Source organism: Fragaria vesca, linkage group LG3 (assembly GCF_000184155.1).
Source record: "Fragaria vesca subsp. vesca linkage group LG3, FraVesHawaii_1.0, whole genome shotgun sequence".
In the NCBI taxonomy this organism is placed as follows: Eukaryota; Viridiplantae; Streptophyta; class Magnoliopsida; order Rosales; family Rosaceae; genus Fragaria; species Fragaria vesca.
In genome coordinates this window covers 27,682,405-27,697,143 of record NC_020493.1, presented here as the reverse complement: position 1 = coordinate 27,697,143, position 14,739 = coordinate 27,682,405, and the positions used below count along the sequence as shown (strand labels likewise).

At 37.3% G+C, this 14,739-nt stretch overlaps 1 protein-coding gene and 1 pseudogene across 2 annotated transcripts; both read right to left on the bottom strand.

Moving 5' to 3' along the window:
- Positions 1 to 1,061: 1,061 nt before the first annotated feature.
- Positions 1,062 to 9,017, bottom strand: LOC101300996 (annotated as a pseudogene). Its single transcript, XR_184406.1, has 27 exons — positions 8,856 to 9,017; positions 8,474 to 8,543; positions 8,268 to 8,326; positions 8,081 to 8,156; positions 7,889 to 7,966; positions 7,692 to 7,779; positions 7,332 to 7,587; positions 7,115 to 7,230; positions 6,809 to 7,026; positions 6,674 to 6,705; positions 6,457 to 6,559; positions 6,160 to 6,292; positions 5,922 to 6,086; positions 5,675 to 5,691; positions 4,589 to 4,755; positions 4,349 to 4,418; positions 4,094 to 4,152; positions 3,847 to 3,922; positions 3,648 to 3,725; positions 3,427 to 3,514; positions 2,454 to 2,709; positions 2,254 to 2,369; positions 1,904 to 2,139; positions 1,776 to 1,831; positions 1,573 to 1,675; positions 1,356 to 1,464; positions 1,062 to 1,278 (listed from the first exon to the last, which is right to left on the bottom strand). The product of XR_184406.1 is annotated as a lactase-phlorizin hydrolase-like (transcript).
- A 1,062-nt stretch (positions 9,018 to 10,079) lies between these two features.
- LOC101307573 (beta-glucosidase 24-like) lies at positions 10,080 to 13,403 on the bottom strand. The gene is made up of 13 exons (XM_004295180.1): positions 13,182 to 13,403; positions 13,006 to 13,075; positions 12,765 to 12,823; positions 12,589 to 12,664; positions 12,422 to 12,499; positions 12,207 to 12,294; positions 11,702 to 11,957; positions 11,491 to 11,606; positions 11,148 to 11,368; positions 11,005 to 11,036; positions 10,613 to 10,715; positions 10,349 to 10,457; positions 10,080 to 10,257 (listed from the first exon to the last, which is right to left on the bottom strand). The coding sequence occupies exons 1-13, from the start codon at positions 13,365 to 13,367 to the stop codon at positions 10,080 to 10,082; spliced, it is 1,572 nt and encodes a 523-aa protein (XP_004295228.1). The 5' UTR covers positions 13,368 to 13,403.
- Between the last annotated feature and the right edge of the window lie 1,336 nt (positions 13,404 to 14,739).

The window sequence follows — 14,739 nt, the reverse complement described above, 5'->3', positions numbered from 1 at the left end:
TTAACTAGGTAGTGCATTACACAACTATAAAACTATAAAATACTGTGTCTGTTCTTTGTCCTTCATTGTTGGGCGGTAATTACTGTGGTTTTTTTCTTTCTTTCTTCATTTGTACGTGGGCGGTAAGTAGTGTGGTTTTGTGGTTAACTCACTTCTACCGACTACCGGCCAGCTGCAACACAATGACTAGGTCGGACTACACGAACAAAATTTCATGAGGTGAAGGTGGAATCGTGGACGGCAGCTTAACATTAATATTGTGCTGGTCGCCGGCAGCATAGGGCCACCCTGTGCATAATATATCTGATCTATCTACTAATTAGTTCATCTTTCTCAAAAAAAAAAAAAAAAAAAAAAAAATAACTACTAATTAGTTCATGATTAGACAGATTAGTAGATCTTAATCCCTATCAGATTCTCCATTACAAAGTAAAGCTGAACGGCATATTTATCCTTTTCGGGTTGTGAAGATGACATATTCCAAGAATGTACGTTATTATGAGGTGTCCTCTAATATATATGGTCCGTAACATGTTTCACCATAATATTCTACGGTACCTCTATGTGTATGGTATTCTACAACTACCACAGCTATCAGTGACAATCAACAAAAGACCTCAGTCGCACGAAACCTCACATACCCGGCCCATTCAAAAATATTACTCGATGCTTTGTCATTTCTGGCACTTTAGCGCACCATATATATTAGAGATGTATGTACGTGCTTTATGCCTTTATCCCATGCCATACTTCTTTCATGATTCATTACGGATGAGATATGGGCAAACTATGCACATTCATAACTTAAGAGAAGAGTGAAAAATTGTAAGTACGTACGTATAATAATATATGCAAGCTGGTAAGTTTGGCGACTTTGGCTCGCACGAAACTAGCTTAATATAGATATGCACATTAATCTCCACTGTACACACATATCGCAGTTTTTCACCAAGAAAAGAAAGATAATGAGAGAATTCGAACTCCATAACATGAATATTTGTATGAAGAAAGACAATCCAACACACAAATTGGAGTCGGCATCAATCCCTCATTCTAGTGATTTAAATTGATTGAAACTCTCGAGAGGAACTTGTATCTAACTTAACAGACGTCTTCTGAAGAAAATTCTTGAACCAGCCAGCTGAGAGTTTAGGGTATCGTTTGAGTCCATTTCTGTAATCTATAAAGTTGAAGCCGAATCTACAAGTGTAACCCGTATTCCATTCAAAGTTATCAAACAATGACCACGCAAAATATCCTTTCACATTAACCCCATCCCTGTTGAAAAAGAAAAGAGTCAAAAATCAAATAATATTCATCACCAAAATTAATGCTTCTACAATTTAAGCACTTACTTCATTGCTGAAAGCAGATAACTGAGATGGGCATCGTAATAGTCAATTCTATGATGATCGGTTAGGGATTCCTCGAGTGATAATCCGGGATCGTTTAGCTCATTAACTCCTTCAATGGCAGCAAGAAATGTTTACTAATTGATGTGCCTCAGATAGTAGGAAAATGGCATTTCGATTAGGGTAACAGAAAGATTAAAAATCATATCAAACCAGTTACCGTTTTCAGTGACGTAGATAACTGGATCATTATACTTGTTCTTTGTGTAGAGCAATAGCTCTCGAAATCCTTCTGGATAAACATAGAGCCAATCCAAAGCAGTCTGCAAAATTTGATTACAAAATCATTTGACCTCTCGTATATATGATAATATAGTTATCTAAGGTGACTAGATCAAGGTCGTTGATCAACTTGGTACACACCTTTGGGCCAATAGGAACTCCATCACGTTCCACTGTCACAACGTTCATGTTCAAGCCTCGTTAGATGTAGGTACTTAAAATTCCTCCAGACAGGACTTAGAAGATTAAAAGCTTAAATTTCTACTCACCTGAAAGATTGACAAGAGCGTCTGTCAAGTAGCTTGGGTTATTTGAATTAGGATGAGTAGCATTAAACCGAGGTGCATTGTAGGCTGCGAAGTTAGCAGTGTAGTAGTTTACTCCAATGAAATCAAATGACCCCTTAAGCAACATGGATTCTTCTTTGGTGAATTTTGGTAATCGTTCTGCAACAAGATATCGCATGCTGTGTGGATAGTCTCCGTTAATCAGGGGGTCCATAAACCTAGAAGAACATATATAGATGAGCAGCCGGAATATACTATTTCTGCCAAACCACCGTATAAACAAGCAGTTATTTTAACTATGGACTTGCTACAGTAACTAATTAGCTACATACCATCCATACATAAAATCCAATGCACGTTCTGCAGCATCCACATCACACTTTGCATCAGAATATGGCACAAACCAGTATGATAGTAGTGTTATTCCGATCACGCCCTTCTGTGATGCCTGTATATTCAAAAATAATTTTAAAACAAATTAAGAGAAAAACAATTAGTCTATTGATCCAACTTGAAATTTTCCATGAAGAACCTGATATTTGTCTCTGTACAACTTCACGGCTGCTGCATGAGCCAGGAGTTGATAATGTGTCGCCAAGTATGGCTCAGTCCCTGAATCTCCACCGGTACAATTCAGATTTTGCCAATCAGAACATCGGGTTGGCGCAAACGTTCCAATAACATAACCACCATTGGTGTAGCTCCATGGCTCATTTAACGTGATCCAATACCTAACTCTGTCACCAAATTCTTTATAGCAGAGATCTGCATAATCCTTGAAATGGTCCCTGCATGTTATACATAGCTTATAATCAGTGGCGGAACCAGGATTTAATCTTAGGGGGTTCAGAAATAAGGTAGTAATTCATGCGATCAAAATTATTATTATCGGTCATAAGTTGAAATATAAATCGGTATTACTGAATGTCTCGAAAATCATTCATTAGAACATAATAATATGTTAAAAAGCAATTAAGTTGTTCATTCTTAAACCCAATATATAGATGCAAACATTTCAAAGTCTCCGGTTCCTAATAACTAAGAAATCATATTCAAAATTCACTCTATCTTTCTTGTTCTATTACATTACATCTCTCTAGTATTGTTATTTAGATACAAAGGTGATGATGATTGTCAAATAAGTGTCCTAATGTATCAAAAAAGGGGTTATGTGGGTGGCCTTAATGTATCAAAAGGGGTTTGAGACGCTGGGGAGGGGATTAGTACAATGTCAGGGTGGGATCCTCAAGTAATCTATATATATACATTAGGAGTTTGATTATAAAAATGTGTATTTATACGGGGTTTGTGGAAAAGCCAACAGGGGTCCGGACCCCTCCGGACCTGACTGTAGCTCCGCCTCTGCTTATAATCCGTATACCTAAGATAGAGCAGATTTACATCAACAAATATTCATTTTTAGCTGACGAGTCGCCCAACCAACACATTTCTGTTCAAATTTACATCGTTATAATATACTTATACGTACTGTAATTTTCACTTACACAATTTTAGGGCTAAGAAACCCACTGAATTCATCTTCCAGAGCTTGAGGGGTATCCCAATGAAAGAGCGTAACATAGGGTACAAGACCTGCAATATTCAAGTTTTCGACAAAAGAAAAATGATATGCAGTTAAGTACAAGTACGCAAATACTCACTCTTATTAATGCAAATAGTACGTATACTCGGAATCTCCCAAGAGTGCAAATGTTTTGAGTCCTACCGTTGGCTAGAAGCTCGTTGATGAGGTTATTGTAGTATTTGATTCCTTCCTTGTTCACACCTCCACTCAGCTTTCCATCTGAGACATTTTTTTTTTTCTCAGAAACTAGAGGAAGAAACAAAGTTGAGTGCAATACGAGTTTATGTCAACCGAAAGATATTGATATATGTAATCTGTATATTTTCACTTGGTGTCTTACTTGGTAACAATCTTGACCATGAAATTGAAAATCTGTAAGCATCAAGCCCCATATCTTTCATAATCCGGATATCTTCCTGCATATAAAAACAATACGAAAGTAAGCATATCCCTGCCAAAATAACCAATGCTGTTTTTTTTTTAATATATATTTTAATTTAAATTCCGTATAGAATTCATTCTTTAAAAACAAAAACAAAAAAACCTGAATAGAATTATCCATAGAGAACGTGTGTGTAACTTTGTACCTTATAGCGATGATACTCATCAATAGCCACATCTGCAGTACTGTGGTCGTGTATCTTCTCTGTTTATTTTCCATTAAAAAAGAAGAAGACGATGTTTAGTATAAGGGAATAAAAATTCTAAAAAAAGAAGATGTTTACTATGAACGTGTAATTTACTCAAAGATAGGAAAATTGTCACAGTTATAAATTAATGAAAGATATCCTGGAGATTTGAGAAGAAATTGGAGGGGGGATCAGAATGAAAGACTAGCTAACCGGGATACTTGTGAGTGTATGTATCCCATATACTTGGACCTCTACCACCTTCATTTGCAGCACCTTCATACTACAAATCACAAACGCAGAGACTACATAAATGATCAATGTAATAGAAAGTCGAGCTTACATTGTCACAATTGAATACGATCTGATTCACAGTAAATTAGTGGACCAAAATCAAAACTCGATCGATCTAACATTCTAGGCCGGTCTAGGGTTTTTAGTTCAAAATCATACCTGGTAAGCCGATGAAGCTGTTCCGAATACGAAGCCAGCCGGAAAACTGCTCCGGTGGAGGGAAGAGCTGTCACGGTGCCGCGAGCTGGCAGCTCTACCGGTTGTCACAGCTGCAGTGCAGACAAGAACAAGTAGGAGGAGGATTAACCCTAATCGGAGTGCCATAACTATTTTCGTATTTTCTTATTGACTTAATTGGGGCTTGTATATAAATATCCCTCCCTAATAATCTTGTTAATAGGAACAGGTCAATGCGCAAAATCTGTTGAAATTGCAAACATGTAACTGTACGTGTTTAGGGTTTTTAGGGTTGGTGATAGCAATTTCAGTTGTGATCGGATAAGTTCGTCTATCCTTTTAGCTTACGTGTTAATTTGCAAGGTTTTCTGCCCTTCTTTTTTTTTTTTTTTGTCAATTATCCCATATCGGAGGTTTTATCTATTCAATTTAAAAACAATAACCAGTATCGTTTGGTTTAGTAGCATAAGTCTCTCCTTATAAGTGAGAGATCGTGAGTTCGACTCACACTACGTAGATGTGTTTCTCATTGTAGCTTTTCTTGTCTTTTTTTCTTTCATTAAAAAAAGATCATTTTATTCGTCCATGCATGCTCCACGTATTGGCAATTCAGTTGGTAGAGCTCCGCCTCATTCATAGCATTCTTACTTTATTTGGAATAGAAAATAAACATGAATGAAAGCCAACAAGGATTAGAGAAGAGATAAGTTGATTCCTAAACTCATCTCCCCTTGGTATTTAAGAAACAATTCCTATAAAAAAAATGATAATTGCACTTATTCTGATTCATTCATCATGTACGCGTTAGCAATAGACACAAGAATACTTTTTAATTACCAGTAATCATTCAAGTTCCTTTGTGTTAGACTGTTTGTAGATGCAATAAGCTTACTTTTTACCCCATAGTTATCCCCCCTCCATTCAAACAAAGTAAACTGTGACATTAAGTTGGATCAAGAGTTTGAATCTCACCCTTTCCGTATACTTAACATAATTCATCAATATTACTGGCCGGCCACAATGCACAGATAATGATGGATTCTCCAAGACTCCAACACTACTATATACAACGGCCAGCACTTCCCCTACCAATATTAATTGAGAGGTATGCTCAATTACATTCTGCCATTCTGATGAGAGAACTTCCATTATTAGGACTAGCCTTGCTCTTCTGCGTACCCTACACATAAAATGTATTTTTGATATATATGGGAGTACTTTCAAATTAAGACTTCAGTTGAATTCTCTTTCTCATATATGAAGAAAAAGTCGCATCGATCTTCTAGTCATTCAGATTGATATATCTAATCTCTACTTCTGCAGAAAGTTCTTGAACCAAGCTGCAGAGTGTTTAGGGTGTCTTTTGAGTCCATTTTTGTAGTCCACAGAATTGATACCAAACCTACAACTATAACCATCAGCCCACTCAAAGTTATCAAACAATGACCATGCAAAGTACCCCTTCACCTTAACCCCAGCCCTGAAACAGAAAAAAAGAGACAAAAAAAGATTATCAGTATCTGATGATCAGAGCAAGGGATTAGCAGAGACACAAACTCAATCAGATAAAGCCATACTTAATTGCTTTCTGAAGTTCATCAAGATGGCGATTGTAATACTCAATTCTTAGATTATCGCGAAGGGCTTCCTCTAGTGATAATGTTGGATCACCGCGGTCATCCCATCCTTCAATAATATGTACAGCATGATCAAGGTACTCACTCAGTTTCACATACAGATTGCAATGTGACCAATGTCACAGCTAAGAACCAATTCTAGTTTTTTCATGATTTGAAACTGCTAGCTAGATGTCAGTACGTAACGCAGAAAATCAAATGAAAACTAATTACCATTTTCAGTGATGTAAATAAGAGGATTGTTGTACTTCTTCTTTGTGTAATGCAATATCTCTCTAAAACCTTGTGGATAAAAATGAAGCCAATCTGAAGCAGCCTGCAAAATTATTGCAAACAAGTGGAAGACGGATCATCATCATCATCATCATCCGTAGCCTGCAGAATTGTGTACGTATATGTTTTGAGTAAGAGTGCTTAACATTGCACTTACCGGTCGACCAATTGGAATACCATTACGCACGGCTGCAACAACATTATATTCAAGGGTTTTCTAATTAGTATGTGTTTATGTAGTACAGAAAGAAAGCCATATGATAAACTCGCAGTTAATCTTATATCTACTAACCTGTAAGATTAGCAAGAGAGTCTGTTGTGTAGCTTGCTTCTTTAACATTACGAAACGGTATATTGGCTGCATAATTACCTGTGTAGTAATTCAAGCCAAGAAAATCAAATGAACCTTTCAGCATCTTTGATTGCTCTTTCGTGAACTTGGGTAATCGATTTCCAACAAGAGCTCGCATGCTACTTGGATAGTCACCATTTGTCATGGGATCCATATACCTGAAGAAAAGGTGTGTTTGTTTGTTACTCCAATACTCCATAGGAAATGAAAAATGAGATTCATATATAAAAACGACTTTGTTCATACCATCCAAACATAAAATCCAGTGCTCGTAGTGCTGCAGCTTGGTCTTGCTTAGAATCAGAATACGGCACAAACCAGTGTGAATTTATTGTTATCCCTATCAATCCCTTCTGTTTTGCCTGTACATATTCAAAAATAAACATATATATGATTCATATACAGTATTAAACAGTGCACGCATATGATTGAAGTGAGAGTAGTGTAGAGTGAAAATTTATACCTGATACTTATGCCTATACAACTTCATGGCGGCTGCATGAGCTAGAAGTTGGTAATGTGACGCTAAGTATGGCTCGGTCCCTGAATCCCCACCTGTGCAATTTCGTTTCTGCCAAGCAGAACATCGACCTGGTGCAAACTTTCCGGTTGCATAACCATTACGGCTGTAGCTATGGGGCTCATTTAAGGTGATCCAATGCTTAACTCTGTCACCGAATTCTTTAAAGCAGAGCTCTGCATAGTCCTGAAAATGGTTCCTGTACATTGTATACACAAGAGAATGAAATAAAAAGTACAAAGAAATTCCGATCAATGTGGAATTTGTTATTGTCGATCATTCTGAAATAATATATCGACTTACACAATTTTTGGACTTAAGAAGCCACCGTATTCATCTTCTAATGCTTGGGGAAGATCCCAATGAAAGATTGTGACAAAAGGCTTCACACCTGCATTCAACATGCAGTTGATATAACAGTGGGAATGAATGTATTTTACATCTTCATTTCTAAATGGTGTAAGATTAAGCGGATGATATATATGGGAAAAGAGAATGACCATTGGCTAGAAGCTCGTTGATGAGGTTGTTGTAATATTTGATTCCTTCCTTGTTGACACCCCCACTTAGCTTTCCATCTGCTTAATAGCATGAACAAAGTTAATTTAATTACAAAATTCAGTGCAATCGAAAAGTTAAGAACAAAGTATAGGAAATATAGATGCAATCACTACGAGATTGATGTACATTACTTGGTAACAATCTGGACCATGAAAATGAGAGTCTGTAAGCATCAAAACCTAGGTCCTTCATAGTCCGAACATCTTCCTACAGAAAATGATTAGAGAAAAATGGATCTACTGAATCAAATATGCATGAGTATGTACGGGATGATAAATCCATATTCATAATCCACAGAATCCACATTGCGCTTTGTACCTTATAGCGATGATATTGATCAATAGCCACATCTCCGCTGCTGTGGTCAAAGATCTTCTCTGATTTTTTCCCTCAATAATCACAATGCAGCATATGTTAGAACTAGAGGACGTACATGATTGGTAATCAACATCAATTTGGGACCTAAGATCCAGTTTTCAAACAACTCTGACTTCACTATTCAAGCATCTATAAAAGAAACGAACCTGGATACTTGTGAGTGTATGTGTCCCATATACTTGGTCCTCGACCCCCTTCTTTTGCAGCCCCTTCATACTAAAATTCAAACACAAATGAATAGGTAGTCTTCTTGCAAATTAAACATCAGTCAGATAGAGAATGATTTGGCAATTTCAGTGACTGCGCCAAATCAATTATATCTTTGCTATGTTTTCAATTGTTTTTCTTAATTTTGCTACAGACACAGTCGAGGGAACCCTAATCCCAAATAAGGGTCCAAATAACCTTTGATTTGAATGATTATTACAACTTTAAAGGGAAGCTAGCATGACAAAAAAATGTGTTTCCGGCATGTCCTCTCCATAGATCTGGCTAGATATATATAGATTCAAACATGCATGTACATACCTGGTAAGCTGCAGAAGCTGTCCCAAATATGAATCCTGCCGGAAAACTGCTCCGGTTGAGGGAGGCATTGTCAAATTGCTTAGAGTTAGTCGCTCCACTGATCCTCACAGCACAGCCAAGAACAAGAAGGAAGCCCAAGAGGAGGATGCCTTGGAGTGCCATATGTAAGTTTAACTGTTTTTCGTTCCTGCAGGGTCAAGTCTACTTGGCCATTTTATATACACAGCCCATAATAAGTAGTGAGCGATCTCAATGCTATATATGGTATATATGTAACTATTGGGAAGAACATCCAGTCATTTCATTACTGGCGAAACGGTCAATGAAACCGACCAGACCATTACTAGTACACTCTACTCCCTTTCCAGAGGATTTCAATCTCTTTGAAGCAAGGATTTACAGTGATGTGTTCAGCTGCAGTTTTGGCGTCACATTTATATTGAAGAATAAAAACACCTAGTATCAGAAACAACCAGAAACACACCAAGTGAGTGGCACTGTGAGTGCCCATAGCCTCATACTGGGCTAGCTCTGAGCTTTTACTTTTCTCATTTCACGTTTTAGTTCTTGGATGTAATGTAAAAGTAGAATATTGGGTTGCTTTCAGTTGAACAAAAGACAAATATTAAGCACCAAACACCGGCGTTGCTAGAGAAGATGCTGTGGGCTGGCATGCGCATGCATGAGTGGTGGGCCGTCGGCGTCAGTGCGGGCCTTGCCATATGATGACTACGGCGACGGACGTGGCAATAGGGACGTCGACGGGTGTGGAAGCAGAGACGTCGGCGGGCGGAAGGAGGGAGGCAAGGAGTGGCGGTGGCAGCTGCGGTGTTTTCTGCACCGAAGGTGTCTGCTAAGTCTTCTCAAGTGGGCGGTTGGGCAACGTATGAAGCATTGGGCTTATGGGCTGCGATGTATTGGACTTATGGAGTCTAGGCCTTTAGTTATTTTTTACAAAATAATATTGGGCCTATAATTTTTTTTTCTGGAAAAATCAGAAAAAAAATTCCATTTTATTTGAAAATATCCGAAAAATTCCATTTAATAAAGAACATATGTCGACCTCACCTTGTTATTATACTAAAATCTAATCCATAATTATCAAATGAATTTGTTCATACGGATTTCTTATAAATGGTATGAACGATACAATTCAGATACAACTCAGAGCCACAGTCTTCATCCACACCTCTCATTGCAATGATTTGTGAGAGGTTTCCTTCATCATTCTTTAGACTTATGAAGAAAATTCTTGAACCAGTTTACAGACTTTTTAGGGTGTCTTTTCTGCTCATTTTTATAATCCACATAAACGAGGCCAAATCTAACAGTGTAACCATCAGCCCACTCAAAGTTATCAAGGAATGACCATGCAAAGTATCCCTTCACCTTGACGCCAGCCCTGCCCACCAAAAAGAACACACAGTGAAATTTAACTAGCTAATTGAATTCACTGGTGAAAAATTATCAAATGACATTTGATTGGCACTCACTTAATTGCTGCCTGAAGTTTCCGAAGATGTTGATCGTAAAATTCGATTCTTGTACTATCATCAAGAGCCTTCTCAAGTGACCATGTTGGATCATTCACCTCATCCCATCCTACAGAAACAGCATGAAAACACAAACACATATTTAGTTCAGAACATGGAGTAATTGTAATATCCACTATTTGTAGTTTAGTGACAGCTACAATACAACACTATTACACTAATATATAGTTCAATATCAAATGTAGTTTAGTGACAGCTACATACCGTTTTCAGTGATATACATAGTTGGATTATTGTACTTGTTCTTTATGTAGAGCAATAGATCTAGAAATCCTTGAGGAAAAACAAGGAGCCACGATGAAGCAGCCTGCATTAAACAAGGCATATATGTCATCAGTGATACTAATTACATATAAGAAAGCAAACATGGATCATGGGGATCTTGACGATTTCATTTCTTAATTCTGCACAGTATAGGAAATCAGATACAATGTTTAGATGTTAATAGTCATCTAGAACCCCATCCAATGAGAGTAAACATTTTTGAATAAGTCATTATCATAAGGTATTCATTGGAGAGGACTTGATGAAAACTTTTATATGCATAAATCTATAGTAATTGGTTCAAGCTGAAGGATGATTAAGATAGTACATACCACTGGACCAATAGGGACACCATTCCGTTCGACTGCCACAACATATCATCTTCAAGCTGCTTGGTTAGTGTGTGTAGTAAAAGAAGTTTATAATTAACTTAGTAAATAGCAGCTTAATTAGCTCAACTAGAAAGTTTACTAACATGTAACATTAACGAGGGAGTCTGACGTATAGCTTGGTTGCTTAGGATCTGGTTTAGTATGTAAATCCGCTGAATAACCACCGGAGTAGTAGTTCATTCCAATGAAATCAAACGATCCTTTTAGCTTATCTGATTGCTCTTTAGTGAACTTGGGTAATCGATTTCCGACGAGAGATCGCATGATTTGTGGATAATCACCATGTGTTAGGGGATCCATAAACCTTACACAACAAATTTAGGATACAACATCATTGAAAAGAAATCAGAATACAAGATTAGTTCTAAACAATGTGGTTACTGGTTACACAAGTCTTTCAGTTTAAAATAGTTGGCATGCACGTACCATCCCAAGTTGAAATCCATTGTTCGTTGTGCAGCATCGTGGTCACGCTTCGAGTCAGAATATGGCATAAACCATCCTGTGTTTACCACTATACCTATCAAACCCTTCTGTTTCGCCTGTACAACAAATATTATGTGAAAAGTTCTTAAGCAATGCACATCTTAATAGTCATGATCACTTGGAAAACTTTTAGTATATGTAGATGGATCACCTGAAATTTCTCTTTGTACACCTGCACAGCGGCGGCATGGGCTAGAAGTAGGTGATGTGACACCAAATACGGCTCAGTCCCTGAATCGCCACCGGTACAGTTAGGATCTTTCCAAGCAGAACATCTGCCTGGTGCCGATCCACCGGTTGCGTAACCATTGACGCTGTAGGTATGCGGCTCATTTAGTGTTGTCCAGTGCTTGACTTTATCACCGAATTCTTTGTAGCAGAGCTCTGCATAGTCCTGGAAATGTTTCCTGTATTTTCCACATAAGAAAAAAAAATTATCAAAATGAAATGCCAGTAAGGACTGAAACTACAAGTGAACTGGTACGTCCATCGTTAAAAGATCTTCTGCGGAGGTTTTCGCACTTTTCACTACCATTTTTGGATTCATGAATGATTCTTGTCCCCCCTTAATTTCTGGGATACATATTAACACTTCTTATTTTTCTCTTCTGAATCTATGTTAGCTTTGTTATATTGTCACTCTGGAACAATAACTTACTATTTGAGGGCTCAGGAAACCGCCATAGTCCTCTTCTAAAGCTTGGGGCGTATCCCAATGAAAGAGTGTGACGAAGGGAATTAGACCTAAAAAAAAGACCATTAATATTAAGAAAATGAGAAAGAAACTAAATGTGAATGAAATATATACAATGATTTAGTTCTTTATCAAGTTATCGATATATATATTGATAATTAAGCTCAGGAGTATTACCATGGGATACAAGCTCGTTGATGAGATTCTTATAATATTTGATTCCTTCCTGGTTCACACCCCCACTGAGCTTTCCATCTGATCATGATCCAAACTAGGTAGTTCAATCGAAGAATATAAAAAAGAGGAGAGTGAAACGTTGTAATCGATCGATTTGATGGTCTTACTTGGTAACAACCTAGACCATGAGATTGAGAATCTGTAAGCATCCCAACCCATTTCCTTCAGCATCTTTACATCTTCCTTTATACAAGAATGTATTAAAGAGAATAAGCATTTGATCGATACATAACAAGCATGTAAAAGAGAAACCTGGTTGATGTTGCTTTACTCCATAGCGTACCTTGTACCGATGATATTGATCAGCAGCCATATCTCCACTGCTGCGGTCCTTTATCTTTTCTGATACATTTCACCCCAAACCAAAACAAAGAAGACGTCCATTTTAGAAAGCAGAAGCTCATATCAGTCATATGGAAACTCGAATCATGTATCTGTATATTTATCTACCAACAGACGCTAAACCAAGCCCTGGTAATTAAAAATCTTTCATATTTATAACAGATTCTGGAGCAAGAGATCACCTGGATACTTGTGAGTAAAGGCGTCCCATACACATGGTCCTCTACCACCTTCATTTGCAGCCCCTTCGAACTGTAAATATATAGAACACATAATCTATGTTAAAAATCGTCATGCTTGTCCATCTCCTGCATGTAAACTCCTACATTCATCAGAGAAATCAAAGCCTAAAAGATACCTGGTAAGCCGCCGAAGCTGTCCCGAACATAAAACCTGCCGGAAAAGTGCTGCGGTTTAAGCAAGAATCGTTATGTGACATCCTTTTGTGGGAAGCTTTACGGCTACTATGACCAGTTATCCCTTTACTGCTAACAGCAAGCAGCAGGCCAAAGAGAAGGGTTCCTACGCCTAACCGGAGAGCCATAGTTACCTGATGAACTGTGCAATTTCCATGAGAGCTATATTTAGTTGAAGAATTTTGTTGTGAATTCTTTGAAAATTAGGTTGAAGATGGTCAGTACGTGGTAATTTGAGCGTCCAATCAAAACAATCTCAACGTTTAAAACACGTTGAAGAGGATAAGTCTTATTATATTAAGTCCTCGATTTGTTGATCCAGGTCTCTACACATCGGAAAAGTACATTATCATTATCATCAGTGTTTTTATCTAATAAATCCGGCACCGAAAGGGTAGACAACCACGTGAAAATCCGCTACCAACGAGCATGGTATTTCCAACAACCAAGGACCAAGAGGCAAAGTTAGCCAAGCCAAGGCCTCCGAGTCCAAGCCAAGATAGTCGGGATGAAAGTGGTCAACTTAGGAGTCAACTTGTTTCCTATGTCACACCCGAATTTTCAATAAATTAATTTGAAATGTTAAAGGCGCTACTCAACGTTTACTTCAAAATACGTAGAAATTCTTTTACAATTAACAAAGTATCAAATGAACCGAGTTCAAAGGTTAAGACTCAACTAGAAGAGTCATATGCTACATCACCATATGTTTACACAACTTGAAAATGTGATGAACAATGTGAACGCTCACTTAGAACTTACTACAATTTAAGAGCTTCCCCACACGGTACCTCCTATGACATATACTGACAAACAGATTAGAGCTCTAATTGATCGTGACCAATCACCTGACCAAAAGTTTGGTTCCAGATATAATTGTCTATGTCAAAACTGTGACCCAGATCAAATCGAAGACCAGAAACCACTTAAAAGTACCATATATGAAGCAAGTGTTAAACTCATCTCATGCAATATAATCAAGGGTAGTGATAGAGGAAGGGTCTTAATAAGGCTTAAGATTTATGGTCTTAATCTTATGTGGCATGTCAAGTCACCTAGACATATAATCAATTAAAAAAATCATGTCATTTCATTCTTAGATCAAAATATAATCTTATCATTCTCAAATCCAAATTAAGCAATAATTATACCAAATGTTTCTCTCATCTAGATGATTTAGTTACTTTTTTTTATTGAGTTGATTTAGTTATCTTACATGAATTATATTAAATTTATTTGTTAATGGAGTATAACATTATAATAATTTATCAGATTTCAAGGGTCACAATTAATTAAGATATTGATAAATTTTCTTTCCATCTAATTTTTTTTTAAATCGATTTTCTTTCCATCTTTGTGAATCAAAATTCAATTTTGTCGGTAAACCGTGGCTTGGTTGGTTTGGTTGGTTAAGGTGTTTAACTGACAACTTTGAGGTCATAGGTTCAAACCTTATTGACATATGTAGGGTGTGTGAGTTATTAATAAAAGTTTTAAAAA